The following is a 20,666-nucleotide window of genomic DNA, read 5'->3' on the forward strand; positions in this document are numbered from 1 at the left end:
AAGAGAGCAACTGGTGCTTTGTCATATCTGAAAAGCTGTATCAGATGACTTTTCACTGAGAGGAACAGAGAGGCCTTAAAGGGGTACTCAAGTGATTTAGTACTGCACCTCTATAAAGTTTGGGGGACTTGCAAGAGATTTTTCAATAGCACTAAGAGTCCTGCTAGTGTGTGTGTGAGGCTGTACTTGGGCACAGTGGTACTTTGTGAGCTAAATGTGAGCATCAGCATACTAACATGCTAACATACTGAATGATACCAAGCAGGTGTAATGTTTACCAAGTTCATCATTTTAGTTTATGTACAGCTGAGGATGATGGGAATGTCATTTGGTTTAGAGAAATACATACATTTTAGACTATATAAAGATGAATGACATGAAAGCTCCACAAAAGTGAAGCCAAAACATCTGGATCGCCCCCTGGTGGCTGGCTGCAGTATAGGTCATACATTCTAAAGTCAAACTGCTCCACCCTCTGAGCCACAGCCACCACAGTCCAGTCCATACACAGTCTATGTCATAAACCAAAGTATTGGACACATTTAAATTTTGACCTGATGATGGTGCTAAATTAAAAATTAAGGGATCACCAGAGTGATTAGATTTAATCCTGTGGGGAGTGTTTGCACCACATGCCGTGGCAATCCATCCAATAGTCCAATAGTTGCTGAGACATTTCCCTTAAAACCACAAATGTCAACCTCATTGTGGTGCTAAAGGAAATGTCAGGGCATTACCAAAGTCATTAGGGTTCATCCTCTGGGGGACATGAATGTCTGAACCAAATTTCATGGCAATCCATCCAATAGTTGTTGAGATATTTCAGTTTGCACAAAAGTGGTGGACAGACATGCTTCTAGTGGGGCTAAAAATGGTCAAACTTGAAGTCGTAGAGGCAGAGAGATCCTGACTTTTAGTCCCTAGTATGTAAGCTCCATAAACACTGGATCCTATATTTGCTGTAATGCAACTCAATTATTTACTCTGACCCTCCCTGCCAGGTAAACACTCAACATCTTTTATAACAGTCTTTCTGTTATACATTTTTAGCCTCCAAGCCCAAGCTGATGACTTCCCTATGACATCCTCAGGCTTATTCTCTCAAACTTTATAAAGCTCCATCCAGAGCCATAGAGGACAATAAACAATGTTGACCTCGGTGTGTAAAACCAGTGGAGTGCCCCTTTAAATAAAGATCTAGCTTCTTATCAATGAATGCTCATCAGTAATGATCAAATCAAAGTGTACATGGCAAAATCCACTGCTACAATCAAACAGAGTTTAATGAATGAAATGTGTGATTAAATACACAGATGAACAAAAATCAGCTTTATACACAATCCCAGTGTGTAAATGTGTGTATGTGCAAGAGACTTGTGTGAATCAGGAGTCCCATATGTACCAGTATAGTAGTGTAGACTGCAAGAAAGGCATGCCGAGTAAATGATGCATCACCAGGCAAATGTATATCACATATCCTGTATTGTATGTACAAAACCGTTGTTTTCTTAGTGATGCTTTTTTTTTCTTTTCTTTAAAGTATGCAGTTAGAAAACCTGGTGAAAGGGTTGTCACAAACGTACTCGGGGCAATGTCTGCTTTCAGAAAATGTAAAAAAAGTGTTCAGTGTATTAAGTGCTTTGGTTTGACCTACCGTATATCAACCACTGTGTTGCTTCTAAGACTTCATTTAAAGTTACTGGACGCAGGTGTGCGTTCAACAAGGAGTCCTCTCTACTGCGTCTCTGTGGAGATTTTTGTGGCAACCAGAAGCGTCAGAATAATGTGCAAGTTTTCTGTCTTCGTTGCAGGAAAAAACTGACAGGACTTAAGGAAACTGCACGTCTGTGCTTTTTTACAAATGATTCGATGACGCTGCTTGTTTCTTTACGAAGGTGATTTGTTAAAAAGGTGGTCATTTCCCTTTTCCTTTGAAATGGTTGGGTATACAGTAAAAGTGAGGTCAAATCTTGCAATCACAACATCTCGTACATTTCAGGAGTGTGATAATTTATCTGCAATATTTCAAACAAATCCTACTGAATGTATCTGCCAACACACACCGAAACATCTGGACGACTACATCACAGATTATGGGGGGGGATTCATTGCCAATATTATACTGTACATTCATGGCTCAGTATGGTGCCAGTCTTTTAGCTAATGTACACAAACATTTACAACTTACACAATGTTTGTTAAGGTAGACAACCTCGACTTGAGTTAAAAAACAAAATGAAATAAAAAAAAGCCTTGTTGAACGCACCACATATCAGGGCACTAAACATTTTTTCTGCCGCCTGCTGACTGGAAACTGGCGCTACATGGACCTGATAGAGTGTCAATAAATCATCAATATCCCCATCATTATCTTCATCATCAACCAGCCATCATTCTTTTCGTCTTCTTCTTCGCCTTCCTCATCTCCGTCTTCTTCCAACAATCCATTGAAACCAGCTCAACAAACTGAATCACATCCAAACTAAGACATTGAAACCGAGCAAAACTAAATAAAGAGTATTGTCACTGTCAAGTTTTGCTCCTCTTGGTCAAAGAAAATGTCCATTCATTCCCCAAAATGTCTTTTTTCCTTTTTTGGCAAAAGTTACGTTCCAATCTTTCCCCCTTTTTGTCCGTCCCGCGGTTCAGCCCTCCTCTAGACGTCAGAGTCTGACTGGAGGCAGCGGCGGTCCATCATCGCTGAAGCAGCAGGATGGCCGACGGGAGCAGGAGTAGGAGGCCACAGAGGCGGGTTTGAGACGCGGCTGCTCCTCTGACTCGGTTGTTGTCTGGCGGGTAGGCGTACAATCCCGGCCTGTTCCGAGGACACTGACCACCTACGCACATCCCGCTACCTGAGCCGCTGATGTCATCACCTAGGGAGGTCATTAGAGAGAGACGGCAAACACATGGTTAATGGGAGATTGCTTATTACTTTTTTAAAAACAGATGAGAAGGAGATGAGTTTTTGCTCCTGATAAGATCCCACTTTTCAGTTCGTAAGAGGTAATTACTAAGTGGGGACCATTTGACCTTCATGAAATGGAATCAATGTTTTTATTACATTTATTAGTCATGTACTGGAAGTATTTGCTCTGGTTTAACATGGGAAACAGACCCTTAAATACCTTCATGTTATGTGTGAGACTGCTGAGATTGTGAAAAGGCAGAAACATAACAGAATTGACAAGCTGTGCCATGTGTAAAATATTAACACTAGGAAGTACATTCAGAGCAGCTTTTAGAAAGGGACCCACTTGCATCCTGGAAGTCCACGTCGTTGCCGTCCAGTGCGTTTTTCAGCCTGTTGCTCATGATTTTGAGTTGCATGATCTGCTGCCGGATGATCATGTCTGGCTTTGTGATGTCAAGCTCCACTTCTGGGTTGTTGATCTGATTGGCCAAGCCGTCTCCCATCACCTCTGGAAGGTACCTGATTGGACGAGAGCATGGATAGGGGTGGAATGTGTGGCAACACCATTAGGGCATTTCTGGTGTTTTTCAGTATGGGTATAAGGCCGAAAATCTGGTCAATGAAAGGGTATTTTTTTTAAACACAGCTCTATTGGAATATTGTGTTTACTTGAAAACACATGCATGCACTCACTCAGTTACTCTGCACAGCTGTGCTCAATTTTGTAGTAAAAAACAAAAACAAAACAGGATCAATATCGCTGCAGCAGAACCAGCGCCTATATTTCCCACAATGCAACTCGACCACTGACAGTTTGATTGGAGATTCGGGTGTGTCATGGCAGTGGCAGCTAATGTAGCCTCAAGCAGAAATGAGGAGCAGTCTATCAGCTTTTTATTACTTGAAACCTAACTGCCTTCCACTGTTATGTATTATATCACACAAAACTATTAACAAAACCAAAAATCTTCCTAACTACTAACTATTTTTTATTCTCTAATTGAACTTAATTAAAAAATAAAATGTCTCAATCTAATTCCAACCTAAACCCATTTTTTCGCTTGCTTTCTTGATAATCCAGACACCGTGTTTACTGACTGTTTTTTCAAAATTTCTCGCAAATGATTGGTCCAAAATCTGCCAATCAAACTTTGGTATGCATGCAAGACCTGCCACCAGAGAATCAGGCTTATGTTTCAATGCATTGATATGTTTTGGGACTTTTACTGTGCCAAATGTCCAGAACATCATGAGTCTACATTACAGCAAGCACACCTGTCATATGAGCATGTGAGACAGACTTGTAAACCAATCCTTTAACTCTCAAATGTCCCTTTAAAGAAGAGGAGAGAAGTGAGATGTGAGGAGTCAAAATGTCCTCAGGTTAAAAAATCTTTGTCTTCGCAAAGATAGAGGTACAAAAAACACCCACACACCCACACCATGTGCTTAGTGGTGGGATTTAATTTACATTCTTGCAGCTGTTTAACAATTCAAATAACCCAATTTAAACTCCATACTCCAACACTATATTATATCTTCCACTCTGAGAATTTATTAGAGTTATAAATTAGTGTGACATTTATTGAGCTCTCAAGAAATCCACGAGATGTCGCTGTAGAGTTTCACACAGTTATCATTCACTCTCTTCCCTTAATCTGTCACACACAGCCAGCCATTCATCTATATTTCATGGCCTTTCTCACATTTCTTTCTGTCACACACACACATTTATATAGCTATATTTCACGCTATTTGACTCATATATTTCTGAATGTTCTGCTCAGCACAAATCTCATCAGTTGGCTGTAATCCAACCCCTTTAAAGGATGCGAGGTGTGTGTATGTGTGTGTTTGTACGTGTGATTGATATGCATACATATCAACATGGTATCAAATTGTTCTATAATCCATTTACACGTGGATTAAGGGAGGCGTTGGGGGTGTACGTGTTTGGCCATGACTGCTTTGTGTCGCAGGATGTGAATCTCTTTTTGAGGCTGTTGAATCGCTGAATGTGGAAGAAATGTCAGTTCATAACACCATTGAATAATTTTCCATTCAGCACTGTTTTCAGTTTGTCTGAGAAGAAATAGCTTGTTGCCTCTTCTTTCGTGACACAAAGGATACAAACAGCCTTCAACGAGAAGAGAAGTGGCCTGTTTCATAACAACTTTTAGTCGCCTCCGCTCCTCGCTTTATACTCCTGACCTCCGAAGCCTCTTCAAGCTTTTAAGCGCTAAAGTATACACACGTTTTCTTTCAGTAATGTATCTTGTTTCCTTGCCGCGTCAATACAACTTGTGTTGAACAGATTTCAGACCTTGAAAGTCTTTTATTCAACACTACAATCGAGTTTTCTGCAGGAGGATGGGTGAGTGGTTGGTTTAGCAACATCGTTAACAACAACATGGGTCCAAGAATTGAAATCAGAAATGTAAAATGTAACTGACTTATGAAACACTTTTTTGATGCAAACCAAAGAAATATCTTAATGTTGAGGTTAAACGAAATCTAGTCGTCTGGATTTGATGAGATCAGGTAGGCTGGATGTAGTTGGTGCTTGAAGCCACATATAAACCTAAACAAGCTTGTGATTGGTCAGTTTTTCTCGGAGCGGGTTTCTTCCTCACCTGGCTTTGGTAATGCCATTCCAGCATTTATCCTGACCGGCGCCTCCTGCTGCCAGTTTGCTGCAGATTGCGAGAGGGAGCTGGGTCCAGTACTGCCGCATCTCCCTCAGCTTACTGGACAGATCTGACACCTGAGGACAGACACAGTGTTTTTTGTTTTACTGGTCAAAGTGAGTCTCACATCCCAAATCCTATAGTTGGGGTATACAGACCAAAACAAGTCATAATGGGTTTTAAATCACATTATCACCGAATACCTGTTGTTCATAAAATAAATGTAAAATCTATTGTAATACATGGAGAGCTTTCACAAAGGCACTCAGATACAACATTTACAATAAAAACCTCTGATGTAGTCTTCTTATAAGAAAGTAAATTTTGCAAACATAGCCAGATGTTCCAGGTTTTCTATGAAATAAATGCAACTTTTCACAGACAAAGAAATCAATGGTACAACTGATCTCACAATAACCCTTGCATTTCACTCTCTACATCTTTATCTTGACCGCCAAGGACAAATCCTGCGATACAATAAAACCAGCCCTAAAAATTGCATAAGTGCTATGACTTTTATGAATAGATGTATAGATACTTAAGTAGACTTTCTCTCATCCACATTTAGGCTCTTCTTTGTTTGCTGTGCTTTAAATAATAATAACAATATCTACCTACCACAGAGTTAGACATTATCTAAACATACAGTACATGTACATGCACACACCTGCATCTCCAGTCTGAGCCCAGCGGTTGGAGAGGGTTTGTACTCAGAGGATGTCAGGGAGCCGCTCTTCTTCCTCTGCTCATGAACAGTGGGACTTCCTGTTCCTGGTTCACCTGGAGTCCCGCATGTCTGGTACACCTACACACACACACACACACACACACAGATACACAGACGCACGTCAGCACAAACACGTACTAAAACCTGTGAACTATGAAGTTGTGAATATATAACATCGCACAGCTCTAGAACTTACTGTTTGGACTGTATTGCAACATTGTGCGGGAACTAAAAACATCCACTAGATGTCGCAATATTCAAGTGTTTAACACTGTGAGGATGTTCGGGCTCCTGGTTGCCATGTGCGGGTTGCCTGATGGCCTACATGTTCAAGAACATAGCATTGATATTGCCTACAGTTATCACTATTGACGGGGCAGATATAAATAGAAATATTACACTTGATTTTATATAGCCTAAATATGTTAAAATGAATGTACACATATATAAACAGAGCTTGAAAATAAATTGCACTTATCGAAATGTAAGAATAGAACAGCTTGGCTTTGAAAACAAGGCCAAGACTGTTCATAGCAGCACTCACTGCTTGTCCAATAAACTGGCACTGATATATACATCAGTAAAATTATGAGAGCCCAGCAATTTAAAAATGCTGCCAAGCCTTATTTAAAGGATACATCTATAAAACCTATAAAATGTAGTGGCTAAGCCCATTAACACTGGAGCACATTGTTGAGCTCAGGTATCCTCGAGGTAAAGTGCTTCTTGAGGATAATAATTTAGATTTTGCACACTCCTTAATGATACTTAACTGATCTGATAAAGAGGTGAAAGGTTTGAACAATAATTCTAAAGGGTGCAGGACTGCAGACGTGAGCTGGCATTTGACTGGAGATAAAATGCTCCCAAGGAAATTTAGGAAATGACGAGACAAAGTGAGACATCTTACTTTTGCTGTGAACGCGTCCATGTTTTCCTGCACGTAGTGAACGGCCTCGTAGATCCGAGCAGGGATGGAGGAGAGAACCACGTCGAGGCTGGGCTCTGTGCTGAAACTAGACGCCACCTGGATCATGGTGTCTGGATGACGGAAGGAGCAAAAGACAATACATAAACTGTGCATCCACTAAGCCTTATAAGAACATCTGGATTACCTCTCTAGCTTTACTCTACAATGTCTTACTGTCTGAAACTCACCTATAAGATTCTGCCACTCGGGGTCCAGGTCAGCTTGGTTGGCCAGGCAGCCCTTCATGACGTTGGAACAGTAGTTGGAGCAGGGTTTGACAGAGGCTATGCCGCGACAGTGGGGGCAGTAAACCATCTTCATCAGGGCCTTCATACACTCTGGACTCAGATGAACCTGGGAGGTCCGACAGGACAGTTAGCATGACAAACCTCAGATCCAGTAGTGAAAGAAAGACTTTTAATATTGCAAAAGTGTGTTTATAAACTTAATACTAGGTCCCTTTTCTTCCCTTCACCCTTCCTGAATCATGCTTTTTATTGTTTCCTTAAGAAAAATTATTGCAACAACCTAAACCATAACAAATAAAAGATATGTACATATAACAACAGATAGTAACTGTAAATTGAAAAACAAAGTATTCAAAAACAAGGCAGGAGAAAAGAAATGTAATAATAATAATAATAAAATTAAATAAAATAAATTAATAATATTAATTAATAAATAATGATAGAATAAAAATTATAATAAATTAAAATGATTATTTTTTTAATAAAAATACAAAAATAAATAATAATAATAATAATAATAATAATTAGAAGAAGAAGAAGAAATATAGATTAATACAAATTAAAAGATAAATAAAATAAATTCACACACCAGATTCCCAACACCTACTTATATCCCTGTGGTCCCGCCCCCACGTTAATCCACCCGCACTTCCTTTCACCCTTAATTGCGGAATCGGAAATGTAGTTGTGTCCCAATTCATTTGTCTGTTTAGCTCTTCCCCTCTCGTCTTCAACAGGGAATTTACTCCATGAGGGCCATAACAGAGTACAAACAGCTCAAGGAACATGATGAACAGCAGAGGGCGGTATTGCAACGTTAGAAGGGATGAAGTGGTGATGGCCCTTCTTGTCTTTAAACAGTACATGGTTTCTGTTACACTGTCAGCTTCTGATTATGTACGCGAGTCATGAAAGGTGTCCAGTGTCACAGTGAAGTTATTTTACCACCATCCTGCACAGATGTGATGGAGGGACAACTCCAAAATGAGGGCAGGGAGTTAAGGGATCACACCAGTATGTTTGCAAGATTTAAACAGCATTTTTGCTGACTATTTTTAATCACATGCTACACAGTTTTAGATATTTGGATGCATTTTCCGACTGGCCTTCATGCATTTTATTTTTGTGCGGTATGAAAATCAGACCACAGACTGGAGTTGAATATAATCCATCACTGTCAACATCAAGTCTGCATTAATTTGTGTCAATGCTACATTATCGTCATGTGGTAATGTGGTTTAAGTGCTGACGTAAAAAGCCTGCACTCATAACCATAATGTAGCTTTGACAAAAATTAATGCAGGCATGATGTTCACTGTGATAGATTACTCAACTCAAGTTACTTTCAAGAATGTGATCTGATTATTACATCGATTGGAAATGAATAGAAACTAATTGAGGCCTGGAACTATAAGATAAAAATACATTAAAATGTCTAAAAGACAGCAGAACCTTTTGCAAAATGATTAACTGTGTATGTAAAATGCTAAATATGGGAGTTAAACATGAAACTGTGGTCCCTTAAATTGCAGAATTGAGATGGACCTTACACAGTAAATCTAGCATACTTACTTATCGGGCATGAATGGAGACAGAAGGGTGTACAAATGCTCTTGTGCCCATATAAGCTGTGTCAAACATTAACAATGGTATTTTCACAACAATACACATAGAAGAAAACACATCTGACACGCAGCGTCTCAGCGTCTCTGAGCGATGGCAAAAAAAACCTGCACCGAGAGCTGTAAAAACATCATCACACCCGTAATTTGACAACACTGTTGTCACCTCTCCAGATGAGAGCTTTGTTTTCTGTTGGCAGAGTCTGATGCTTCATTTTTTGATGATCTTTGTGTTTTTCATTTTTAAGGGTGGAGACGTTTTCTCTGACAGTTTGGGTGTGACAACCACGCATCCATCATATCTGCTTTCTTTGGACTCAGCCCAGCAGGCCTCAGTGTCTCTCTCACACGCTCACGATTTCCTCTCACGACTAAGACACAAACACTGACTCCTGAACTCTCAGTTTCTCTCACACCAACAACTCATCCCGTCTGTCTCTCTCTGTCAGACTCACTGTGTCTCTCCTTACGTCTCATGTACACACACACACACACTCACCTGTGAGACCTTCCTGACCACCTCTCCGCTGACTATCAGCCCCTGGACAAACGACCTGGCTGTGACAAAAGCCCGGATCAGTTTCGCCCTCATGTCCCGGGGGACGTCTCCAAATGGCCGCAGCGTCTCCTGTTGCTTAGCAACACATTCAAGGTAGTCCTCTGACAGGCTGACCTGCCAGACAGGAGGTGACAGGGAGAAAAAATGTAGGAGATGTATATTATTACTAGTATTTTTCGACCTGCATGCAGTATAGAGAGCGAGATGGGGGATGACATTTAACAAAGGTCCCTGGCCAGACTCCAGGACATTGTGATTACATGATCAGCCTCGTGAACCTTAAAAAGTATTTCATCGTCATGTCAACAGATTTAAAAAATGCATCTATACGAGTAGAACACAGATCAATGTGAATCACTCGCAAACCCTGATCAAACGGTCAAACTAGGCAGTGCTGATCAAATATGAATCAATATTCTGTTACTGTAATGCCTATTTCTCACCTTAAAAGGTTTTCAGAAACATCTTGTAGTGTACTGTTTAGCTGTAAAATGAGAAAGTTTGTGACCCTGCAGCCATATTGAGATGTGCTGAGGAAATACCAAGTACCGCCCACCAGCCGGAGCACAGCCAATAGGAACGCTCTCTCTCTGAAATGACCTGTGATTGGTCAAGGTCTCCCATCACGGGCTAGATATTCTAAAGCCTGAAAACAGAGCCATGATGAGGTGCAGAAGTCTAGTTATCTCTCAGAACACTTGAATTACAATATGCTGAAAAGGTTTGAAATTGAAATTGTTGCCCAATGATGCCAAAAACTTGTTGCCTACTGAAGCTTTAAGGATAATGACAGATGAAAATAGTGCAGGTGATGCATAGACGATTTGCAAATGTTTATTCTCTTTATGAGCCAGAACAGAAGCAGGAACTGAGGAGTGGCAGTCTAGCCAGCAGCTGAATGTATCAGGAGAACTAGTTCACAAAATCCTTCAATCGTGACAAATTTCAATTATTTCCATTCAAACATCTTTTAGTATAATTCATATGATTGTTAATAAGGTATCATTAAACATCCAAAACACAACTGAGACTGCCATTTCAATCATTATCTTTTCATCATTCTGTATACCAGTCTCTCATTCAAAATGTGTCAAAAAGTTGAACTTGTTCACTCACATCTGTGGGAGCGGAGATTTTAAAGGTGCGCTCCAGGAGGCGGGACCAGAACTCAGACAGGGTCTCGTCCATGTTGAGAGCGGAGCCCCGGTAGTACTGTTTTAGGTCGTTGTAGAGATCGGCGTAGAGACGAGTGTTCTGGGAGTACAGGGGACCGAGCGGAGACAGCACCTCCTGGAGGGAGCGCTCAGAGCGACCGTGCAGCTCAGTGAAATAGGCTAGAGGAGGAGAGAAGACAAAAAAAAGACAATAAGGAAAGATAGAAGGAGAGGAGTTGACAAGCAGAGAAATAAGAGGAGGAGGATGGAGGAAGTAAACAACAACAATAGATGAGCTGAGTACACAGAGAAATATTAATATCTAATTGGAGTCGTGACTAATGTAAGTCCAGTATTCACTCTCTTTCAGCTCTGTTTTGGTCTTCACCATCTCCTGAGCTGCTAAATGCTCCACAATGATCACCAGGTAGTTGCTGCCTTTGTTTATTGTGCTTTTTGGTGCTGGGCAATAGTATATTTAGCTGACATTGGTAGAACGCTAGCTGTGTAACATATAGAGTGCATGCAGAGTGGTTCATACATCTTTTAACTAAATATTTCACAAAACTGGCTAAATATGCCATCGTACTTTTCACTTGGAGAAAAAAAATCATAAATAGAGCTGTTTTACATTAATCAATCAGTTATTAATTCTCTAATTCCACAGTGCATACGGTCTGTTATCTGCCACAAAAGTAAAAAAAATGTCAACGTACTCAAGACAAATTACGGACTGAAGAGAAAACAAAAAACAGATGGAGGAGTTTCGCAAATACATCGGACATCATGGAGGTTCCCATCAGAATTAATTAACTTCCTGTTGACTCGCATACGTACACAGAGTTATGTGGAAACAAGGCGTTATGGGGTTTTAACAGAGATGCCTGTTGACTCTGTAAATGTCACTAATGAGAACGGAGAGACTCAAAACAACCTTCTGGTCCGTAAAACCAAAACTAAAACTCTCTGTGGAGCTGAGAGGAACTGCAGAGCTGGGAGATAATTCTGTGTGGAGTTGACACTATGAGCCCCTTTCACATTAAACATAGACATCTGATCCATTTTTATTTAAAAATATTAGTGCAAATGTGTGCTGTACTCTGTTTTATGTTTTGTGACTGCATTCTAAATTAATTTCATTCATTTATCATTTTATTCATCTACTTAGTTTTATTTTCATTGTAAATCTAATTATTTTATTTCAATTTTATGCACTGCCATATGTTCAATGTGGGGGTATGTTCAGTGATGTATGTACAATGGAAATTAAAATTAAAAAAATATTTGTGGACCTTTAAGTGTCATTTTATTATATTTTATAGAAACAAATATCCAATAAATAGCAATTGAAATACTTGTGAAGAATAAAGAATGAATAAGGAATTAGATATCAATGGACAATGGCTTTGAATGTACTGTAGTTAAATTTCTGCCCATTTATTTAGCATGTTTAAAGGATTCCTTGAAATTGTCTTTGCAGCCAGATGGATACAAAGCGATAGAGAGGTCAAACAGAAAGAATAAGGGAGTCAGCTCGCTGTCTCTACAGTATATTGGTCTGGGCTTTTCCCTCATGCTTCAAAGACGTTGGACCGGTGCCAGCCTGCTCTAACCACAACCAGATGGGCGGCCACATTACTGCTACTGAGGTGGCCTGCTGCCTTGAGACTAATAATTCTGTCCTCCTCCTCCCACCGACTAGTCTTCCTCCTGCTCTTTTTCTCTTCTTCTTTATTCATTCTTTATTTTGATTCACTGTTTTCTACTCTACTAATGACACATTTCTCACTTGCTGCATTCGTCTGTCTCCCTATTGTTAGCGATGGCACCTCTCAGTCTTTCCGTCTTTTCTTCCTCCCTCCATCCCTCACTTTCTCTGATGTGCGGTGATCTGCAGCCCTCGGCTCCTCAGTGGGTCAACTGCTCATTAGCTGAACCAGCCACAGCCCCGGGGGACACCCCTCTGTGTGTGTGTGTGTGTGTGTGTGTGTGTGTGTGTGTGTGTGTGTGTGTGTGTGTGAGTGTGTGTGTGTGTGTGTGTGTGCCCCTTCGAGATCAGGGGATCAGCTTATCACGTTTCATTGTGTCTGGCTGACTCCGCTCTCATTATAACACCCGGTCAGGGGTCCCCTTGACGCACAGGACACAAACACATCCTCCCTCGCACCGTTGCCTATTGAAGCTGCAGTATTGAACACAGTCAGAGCTCGTAACCAAACACAAATTCACGAATGCATAACGCACTAATGTCATACTCCTCTGGGCCCACTGCTGAAGCTTTGGTATTGAGCTCAGCCCATAATGAGCATCTGTCCTGCAAAACACACAAACACACACCCTACTTACTGTCGAAGCTCCTGTGGAGAGCGTTGAAGGCAGACTGCAGCGACCTGCCGGCCTCTCTGATCAGTCCCTCGGTCTCTCGGGCGCTCAGACCGCCCAGGTTCTCCTCCATGGTGCTGGTACAACAAGTTGGACCCTGAGGACACATCCTCAGATGTTCACCTGGCAAGACACAGAGTCAGAGTTAATTAAATTAATTGTTTTATTTAAGCAAATTACATATTTTAATCACTGCATATGTCTTCAGCTCTTCAACAAGTACCGTTACCACCAAATCAATAGACCAGGCTTCAATAGATGGAAATGAAAGACACAGTAATTGTAAATGCAGGTGTATGGTTGTTATTATCAATACTAGTGGCTCTATGTATCTATGGCAACGGTGGTCGCTCCACCTCTTTAGTCCAGACTGAAATATCACAAAAACTATCGGATGGAGGTCCAGACATTCACGGTTCCCAGAGGATGAAACCTACTTATTGATCCACCTGACTTTTCGTCCAGCGCCACCATGAGGTTGACATTTGTGGTTTCGAGAGAAATGTCTCAACATTTATTGAATCGATTGCCATTAAATTTTTGTCAGACAGGATGAATTGCGACACATTTCTTTAATCTAACGTCTCATCAACATCATTTTTAAGGTGTCCAATACTTTGGTTCATGACTAAACTACTTTAATGACATTCCCATCAGCTGTAGTATAACAGCTTTACTGTACGCTTATTTCCATGGGAGACTTTCTCTTTGAATTCTCCCAACATTTTTGTAAATATTCAGATAAAAATCTCTCAAATTTAGCCTGTTAGGAACTACAGTATGAAAACAGTTCTGTTTTAGCCTTGTGACTTGTCTCTTGACCCCTTAAAACAAGGCAATGTCTACTTACACGGCCTTGTGAGGAGTTTAAAGTCTACCAGTTGTGACCAGTTATTTTGTTTGAATACATTTTAGAGGCCTAAAATCATCTCCACTGTCGTTTGTCTCGACTGTCAGGTTGGGAACCGGCTGCTGTAAAGGGCTGTGCAATTCTACAACATGATCTGAAAGCATAAAATTCCCCAATATTGGAGTTATACGGTTTCCGTATGGCAATAACAGTATGACACATTACAAGATGTAATCAGTACTAATCAACAAAGTAATCAGACATACAACAACATACTGCTTTTGTGTTAATCCATCAATAATTTGAAAGGAGCAAGTATTCATTAAGTATGGATACTTGTGTATATTGTTCTGCTAATATTTATTTACTTTTACTTAATTACAATTTGAATGCAGGACTGGAGTGTTTTTCAGATGTGGTTCTGCTACTTTTAAAGGATTTTAGTGCCTCTCACACCACTGCATGAATCATTTATTGGATTCCTTTTATATATATATATATATATATATATATATAGTTACCAACCAGAAAAGCACTCTGTACAGTAAATACAGTATACTGTACTTTTCTGTTCTCACTTTCAGTGTACTGTGTGCTCTGTAGTTTGTGTGTCTGTACATTCGTTTTGGGATAGTGTATGAGTACACTGAGACCAGTTCAAAATCATTGTATTCCTATTAATCTTATTAATAAACTTAATTTTGATTCTGCAATGCAGGTGTCACTAGTTTGAATTCAGCCGGAGACCTTTGTTGCAAGTTATCCCTCATTTTCTGCCCCCTCTCCAGTGATGGAAGAAGTACTGAGATGTTTTACCAATCAGAATCGAGTATTCAACACAGAAGTGTAATAAAATAAATGAATACATATGTATTATTCATATAATATTGGAATATTATTAGTGATGCAAGCATGTAAGAAGCTTTCCCATGGAGCTTATTTTAAGTTTTTTATACTGTTGGGTAGTTTTTCAATAACAATGCATTACATTTTGAAAACAAATGTTTTAAATGTAAAATTTTAATCTGAAATGTCACTAATAACTATAACCGTGAGATAAATGTAGTGGAGTAAAAAGCACAATGGAGTATAGTGTAGCATACAATCTATATAGTCAGGTAAAGTAACCTTTTCATTTGTGGTTTTGTGTCAGCTTACACGACAAAATGTTTGTTTGGCCTTAAGTACAACAAAGAAACTGCAACGATGATTGCTAAGTAAGTGAGAATAGTAAGATTGTATTTAACTGACTCTTTTTGTCCTCTAGCCAATAACTAAATGGACACGCCCAGCCTGAACCTGTGCCCTAATTGTGTAGAAATTGTAGAATAGGAGGCTAGAAAACTGCTTGTCTTCAACATTTTTTTCTATTCTTATGGGAATACTCCCACGGGGGGAGAGTAAAAATAAAGATCTTTTTCACACACACATTCAAATGTACCTCTGCGCACACACACACACACACACACTGAGTCTGCCAGACTGCCTAGAAAGCAGTCTGCAGCATCAGTCTCTTGACAGACTAGACGTGTGTGTGTGTGTGTGTGTGTGTGTGTGTGTGCGTGTGTGTGTGTGTGTGTGTGTGTGTGTGCGTGTGTGTGTGTGTGTGTGTGTGTGTATGCCCACGCCTGGAAAGGTTAAGGGTGAGTAAGTACCCCACAGCTGTGTGCATCACTGCTCTCCTTCTTCTTAACAGGTCCTGGGTGTGTGCAGGTGTGTGTGTGTGTGTGTGTGTGTGTGTGTGTGTGTGTGTGTGCGTGTGCGTGTGTGTGTGTGTGCGTGTGTGGGTGTGGGTGTGTGTGGGTGTATGTGTGGGTTGGGGGGCAGAATTTGTCTACCAGGGTAAGTGGAGCAGAAGAGGAGACGCCTTAATCATCACTCCTCCATGAATCTTTCATTGGCACTGGCTGTGTGTGTGTGTGTGTGTGTGTGTGTGTGAGAGAGAGACAGAGATACTGGCTTCCATAGTACAGGAAATAGCCGTTTATGTACATATTTACTTTTCCCACATCCCTTTTTGGGATATTTTAAGATGTCTTTTTTGCTTTTTCACAAATACAGGAAGAGGACAAGTGGAAGAGGCATACAGGTCTGCAGCTGGAGTTGAAAGCTCTCTCCCACACACATACACACACATATACACACGCACACACACACTCCACATATCGACCATGACACTCATCTAATATCATAATATATATATAATATATAAGTGTGAAGTGCAGGTCAGTCAGTCTGAGATGAGACACTCCACTCCTGCATGCTATTGAACTACCCTACAATACAAGTTCAATGATATCGGCATTTCAAAATTGGATTTTAGCAAAAAGACTTGTATTAGTTTTTCTGCAGTGACAACCCGCCTACATTAGTGGTCTCCATGGGGTGTGAAATGTTGGTGCCGACAAACAAAATTAGTGCCATTACTATAATTTGTATGGGTGAAGGAAAATATTGATTCAAATAAGAATTGCAATTTTTATCTTTTATGTGTTCAGGCCATTAGATAGGCATTATCAGTCGCTATAAGCACCATAGGTGTGGGTCAATAGGGGCCTACTATACCTACTATGTTGTAAAAGCGAAAGTGAAACTTAAAAGCAACACGTTCTAACACTTAATGAAACGTCACCTTTTGAACACACTGTTCCTTTAACTAGAAACTAAAATCCCAAAACTATAGGATCATAGTCTTATGGGGCCCTAAGGCTCTGGGGCCTGGTTGGCAATCCAGTATCGGTGATTCTTGTTGCAACCCCGTCCTAAAATGTCAGTCAACCACTGCCACCGTAGAAAACGCCTACCTAGAGGCTTCAAGCTTTCCACAGGTATGTCAAGAGAGGAGAGGACAGGAGATGTGTGACACCGCTGAGATCTGAGGTATCAATCAATGTCATTTTCTTTGATCGGGTCACCTCTCTGAAAACGTCTTCACACAGTCGGGCAGAAAGAGGACAGATTCCTCTGCTGGGATTGAAAAACACACCATCAGTGTTACACATGTGGGTCAGAGACAGCAGACACCGTCTCTGTGCGCTCATGTGCGGCAGCTAATGTTAGCGTTTAGTTGTTGGTTTGCTTACCAACCTAGACGACGCATGCAGGGCGTTTACCACAGACACATATGCTTTACTGCATTCCTGGGTTGCTGGGTAATGGAAGCAGCTGGCATCCTGCTATAAAAACTTAATTTACTTGGGAAAGACAGAACTGAGCACAGCAGTGACACACTAACACATGTTCAAAACGCAAGCTTGCCAACGTGCTAATACATGCACACGTGAACATAGGGCAGGTTATCTCACAAAGTATCTGGGAATAGGAGCCTTGCTAAAGGGCTTTGTGATGGGAAATGGAAAGCCTTTGGGCAACCATCTGCTCATACTGAGAGATTATCAAAATGGTGGAATCTCCTTTTAAGCAAAGCCTTGAAGACAAAACAGAGCTTTTACAGTTTTTCTCAATTGTTTACACACAAATACTGGTACTTGACACACAATGACCACAACATGTAACTCATGCACCAACCCCCTGAACCAATTCTGCTAAACTACAAGCACAATTCCTGCTTTACACTCAAATTGCAGTTCTAAAACACACTTTTTTCAAAACACTACACACAATTCTCTGCATTTGGCACAATTTTCATGAAGAAAATCTCGTTTTCACAAGGAACACACTGTCATTCAAAATTCTAAAGTCAATTGCCCTACTATGCACACTGACTCATCACATGGGCAAACACCTGTCACACAGTGTAACAATTAGCAATCAGTTGATGCTTTTCATGGCTGGATTCAACATGCTAAGCGATATTTCCCCCGCTGCTTGGCCAGGGCAAACATTGCTTGTGATGTGGATGAGGTGCTGTGGCCAGACCGAAACAGAAGAGAGGATGCAGCATAGTTTTTTTTACTGTAACTGTATACAGTAAATTCCTCTGTTGTTTTGTATGTAGACCACTGTATGTGCAACTTTGTGTTGGTTGGGATGTATACTGTGTACATTGTTTTTGTGGGGAAAATAAAATATATTTGTTACCGTGTATTTGTGTGTTCTGAGTATAAAAACAATATTCTAAAATATTACACACTTATGTATGCACTGTCTGTAGTAAGTGTAACACTGAACAAAAAAAAGGCCTAAGTCATCATGATGAATGGAGAAGAAGTGTTTTCCATTCATCATAGTGTTTTACATTGAGCACATCAGTGTTCAACTGGTTCTTATAAATGTCTATTCATATGATGGTTTGTGTGTGTCATTTGAAAACAAAATACCATTTTGAGAAGAAATAACATTGTTTTGAATGTAAAGTTTCATTTTGCAGGAGAATTGAGGGGTTTTGCCCATTGTGTGTGTGTTTTTTGATTTGTGTGTAGAGTTCTGAGAGTATGAGGCATGCTTTCAGAAAATGTGTGTAAACAATAAAGAAAAACTGTAAGTGCTGCTGGGAAAAGGAGTATGAACAAGAAGAGGTAGAGGAGAGGAGAGGAGAGGAGAGGAGAGAAGGGGAGAGGAGAGGAGAGGAGAGGAGAGGAGAGGAGAGGAGACGAGACGAGACGAGAGGAGAGGAGAGGAGAGGAGAGGAGAGGAGAGGAGAGGAGACGAGGGGAGGGGAGAGGAGAGGAGAGGAGAGGAGAGGAGAGGAGAGGAGAGGAGAGGAGAGGAGAGGAGACGAGGAGATGAGAGGAGATGAGAGGAGAGGAGAGGAGAGGAGAGGAGAGGAGAGGAGAGGAGAGGAGAGGAGAGAAGGGGAGAGGAGAGGAGAGGAGACGAGACGAGAGGAGAGCAGAGGAGAGGAGAGGAGAGGAGAGGAGAGGAGAGGAGAGGAGAGGAGAGGAGAGGAGGGGAGAGGAGACGAGGGGAGGGGAGAGGAGAGGAGAGGAGAGGAGAGGAGAGGAGAGGAGAGGAGAGGAGAGGAGAGGAGACGAGACGAGGAGATGAGAGGAGAGGAGAGGAGAGGAGAGGAGACGAGGGGAGGGGAGAGGAGAGGAGACGAGAGGAGAGGAGAGGAGAGGAGAGGAGAGGAGAGGAGAGGAGATTTGGTTTCTATAGGTGATTTGGTTGCTCACATTAGTTTTTTTTCCCCTCAAGCTTCAGTATATATTTATTTGAGTTCACATCCTGAGGGCACACACACACACACACACACACAGGCTTGTACTACACTTGTGGGGACCCTCATTGACATACTGTAACACATTCCTGTAATGCCCAAGGCCTCATTCAGATGAGAAAAACAAGATACTAAGAGCACTGCAAGAGGGGGAGAGATGGGAGACAGTAAGAGCTCGATGCTTAAACATAATCAAAGTTGATGGACAATGTTTCCCTGATGATGAATTGTTAATGTAAAGATATTATCTACTATTATCTGCCCGGAGAATTCACCAGTGTTTTTGTTGCTGCTCTTTAAATTTCTCCTAATGCACTGCAGGGATGCACTACTGTTTTTGTTTTGCTTTGTTTTGTGTTTTTAGCATGCAGGGACTACGATTGCAATGCATTTCATTGTGTGAACCTGTGTCTTTGTGGAGCATCTCTGGATCTCATCCCACCGACTGACCTCACCCATCTCATTACGAATGCCTGAGCACGTTTTGTAGTATAGGTCAGGTAGAGCTGCCTTCTCTTTTCGCCTGAGAGACACACTGTAAACAAGCCTGAACATTGCCCTTGGTGCCCTCTTTCAAACTGAGGGGGGAAAGCATTACTTAAACAAGTTTTAACCTTCAAAGAGGCTTTTAATGAAGCGGGGTTCAGAAAAACAACTGGTCTCCCTCTCGAGGTCTAAAACAGAAAGTGGCCGTCTCAAAGATACAGTAGAATTACAGGAGCACAGAAACACACTCTGTTATAAGGAGCGTTAGTTTCTGCCCTGCAGTGATAAGATAAACTCCCTCTGGGTGAGTGATAGTGTGAGGCTGAGTGTCCAGAAAGAGTTTTTTTTCTGTGCTGCAGCATCTTTTTTCAATAGGCTCTTTTCACAGTCATTTTGACACGTCATAGCAGGTTAAACACAGGTGATAAAGTTAATTATGGTACCATTCTATTCAGTGTTACACAGGTATTCCAGTCAGCCAGCATGCACACTACCTGGACCCTCGCCCACCTAAATGCAACAGGGCCATAATTAATGTTATTAATTACACCTGTGTTTCCATGCAATGACATGTCAAAATAGCTACTGTGAAAAGGGCATATTGTTCCCAATGAGGACAGCCGCTCCGAGTGCTTCTAATTGAAAATCTCTGAACTTTTTAAAAAGGCGCTGGTGTCGTCACTGTGGATGACAGTGTTAGCGTTCCCCAACTCCCTGGTGTGAAGATTTTGACCTTACCTTTTATTGCTTCCTAGAGGGGACCTGATCAGCAGAATTTCCTGTAGCTCTGTAAACAATGATGAAACTTGAGAGTGCTTCAGAGCTACAGAAGAGACAGCGTCTCACCTCTGATTGATATGAATTTGACGCTCCTGGCAGTAAAAATGTGTTGAAGATAAAATAGAAAAAGTAATCCAGCTTTAAAGCCTCTTGTACAATCATTGTCCA

The 20,666-nt window shown here is 41.0% G+C and overlaps 1 protein-coding gene across 1 annotated transcript in view; it reads right to left on the reverse strand.

Annotated features, from left to right (window-relative positions):
- Positions 1 to 1,265: 1,265 nt before the first annotated feature.
- Positions 1,266 to 20,666, reverse strand: part of LOC119488289 (glypican-1-like) — a 42,736-nt gene continuing 23,335 nt past the window's right edge. The window contains exons 2-10 of the mRNA XM_037769811.1: positions 13,228 to 13,386; positions 10,844 to 11,061; positions 9,668 to 9,841; positions 7,487 to 7,652; positions 7,239 to 7,369; positions 6,269 to 6,406; positions 5,548 to 5,678; positions 3,258 to 3,433; positions 1,266 to 2,876 (exon numbers count right to left, since the gene is read on the reverse strand). Of these exons, the coding sequence (XP_037625739.1) occupies positions 2,695 to 2,876; positions 3,258 to 3,433; positions 5,548 to 5,678; positions 6,269 to 6,406; positions 7,239 to 7,369; positions 7,487 to 7,652; positions 9,668 to 9,841; positions 10,844 to 11,061; positions 13,228 to 13,386 (1,475 nt within the window). The 3' untranslated portion in view covers positions 1,266 to 2,694. The remainder of the gene's footprint in view (positions 2,877 to 3,257; positions 3,434 to 5,547; positions 5,679 to 6,268; positions 6,407 to 7,238; positions 7,370 to 7,486; positions 7,653 to 9,667; positions 9,842 to 10,843; positions 11,062 to 13,227; positions 13,387 to 20,666) is intronic.

This window comes from Sebastes umbrosus, chromosome 5 (assembly GCF_015220745.1).
Source record: "Sebastes umbrosus isolate fSebUmb1 chromosome 5, fSebUmb1.pri, whole genome shotgun sequence".
Lineage (NCBI taxonomy): Eukaryota > Metazoa > Chordata > Actinopteri > Perciformes > Sebastidae > Sebastes > Sebastes umbrosus.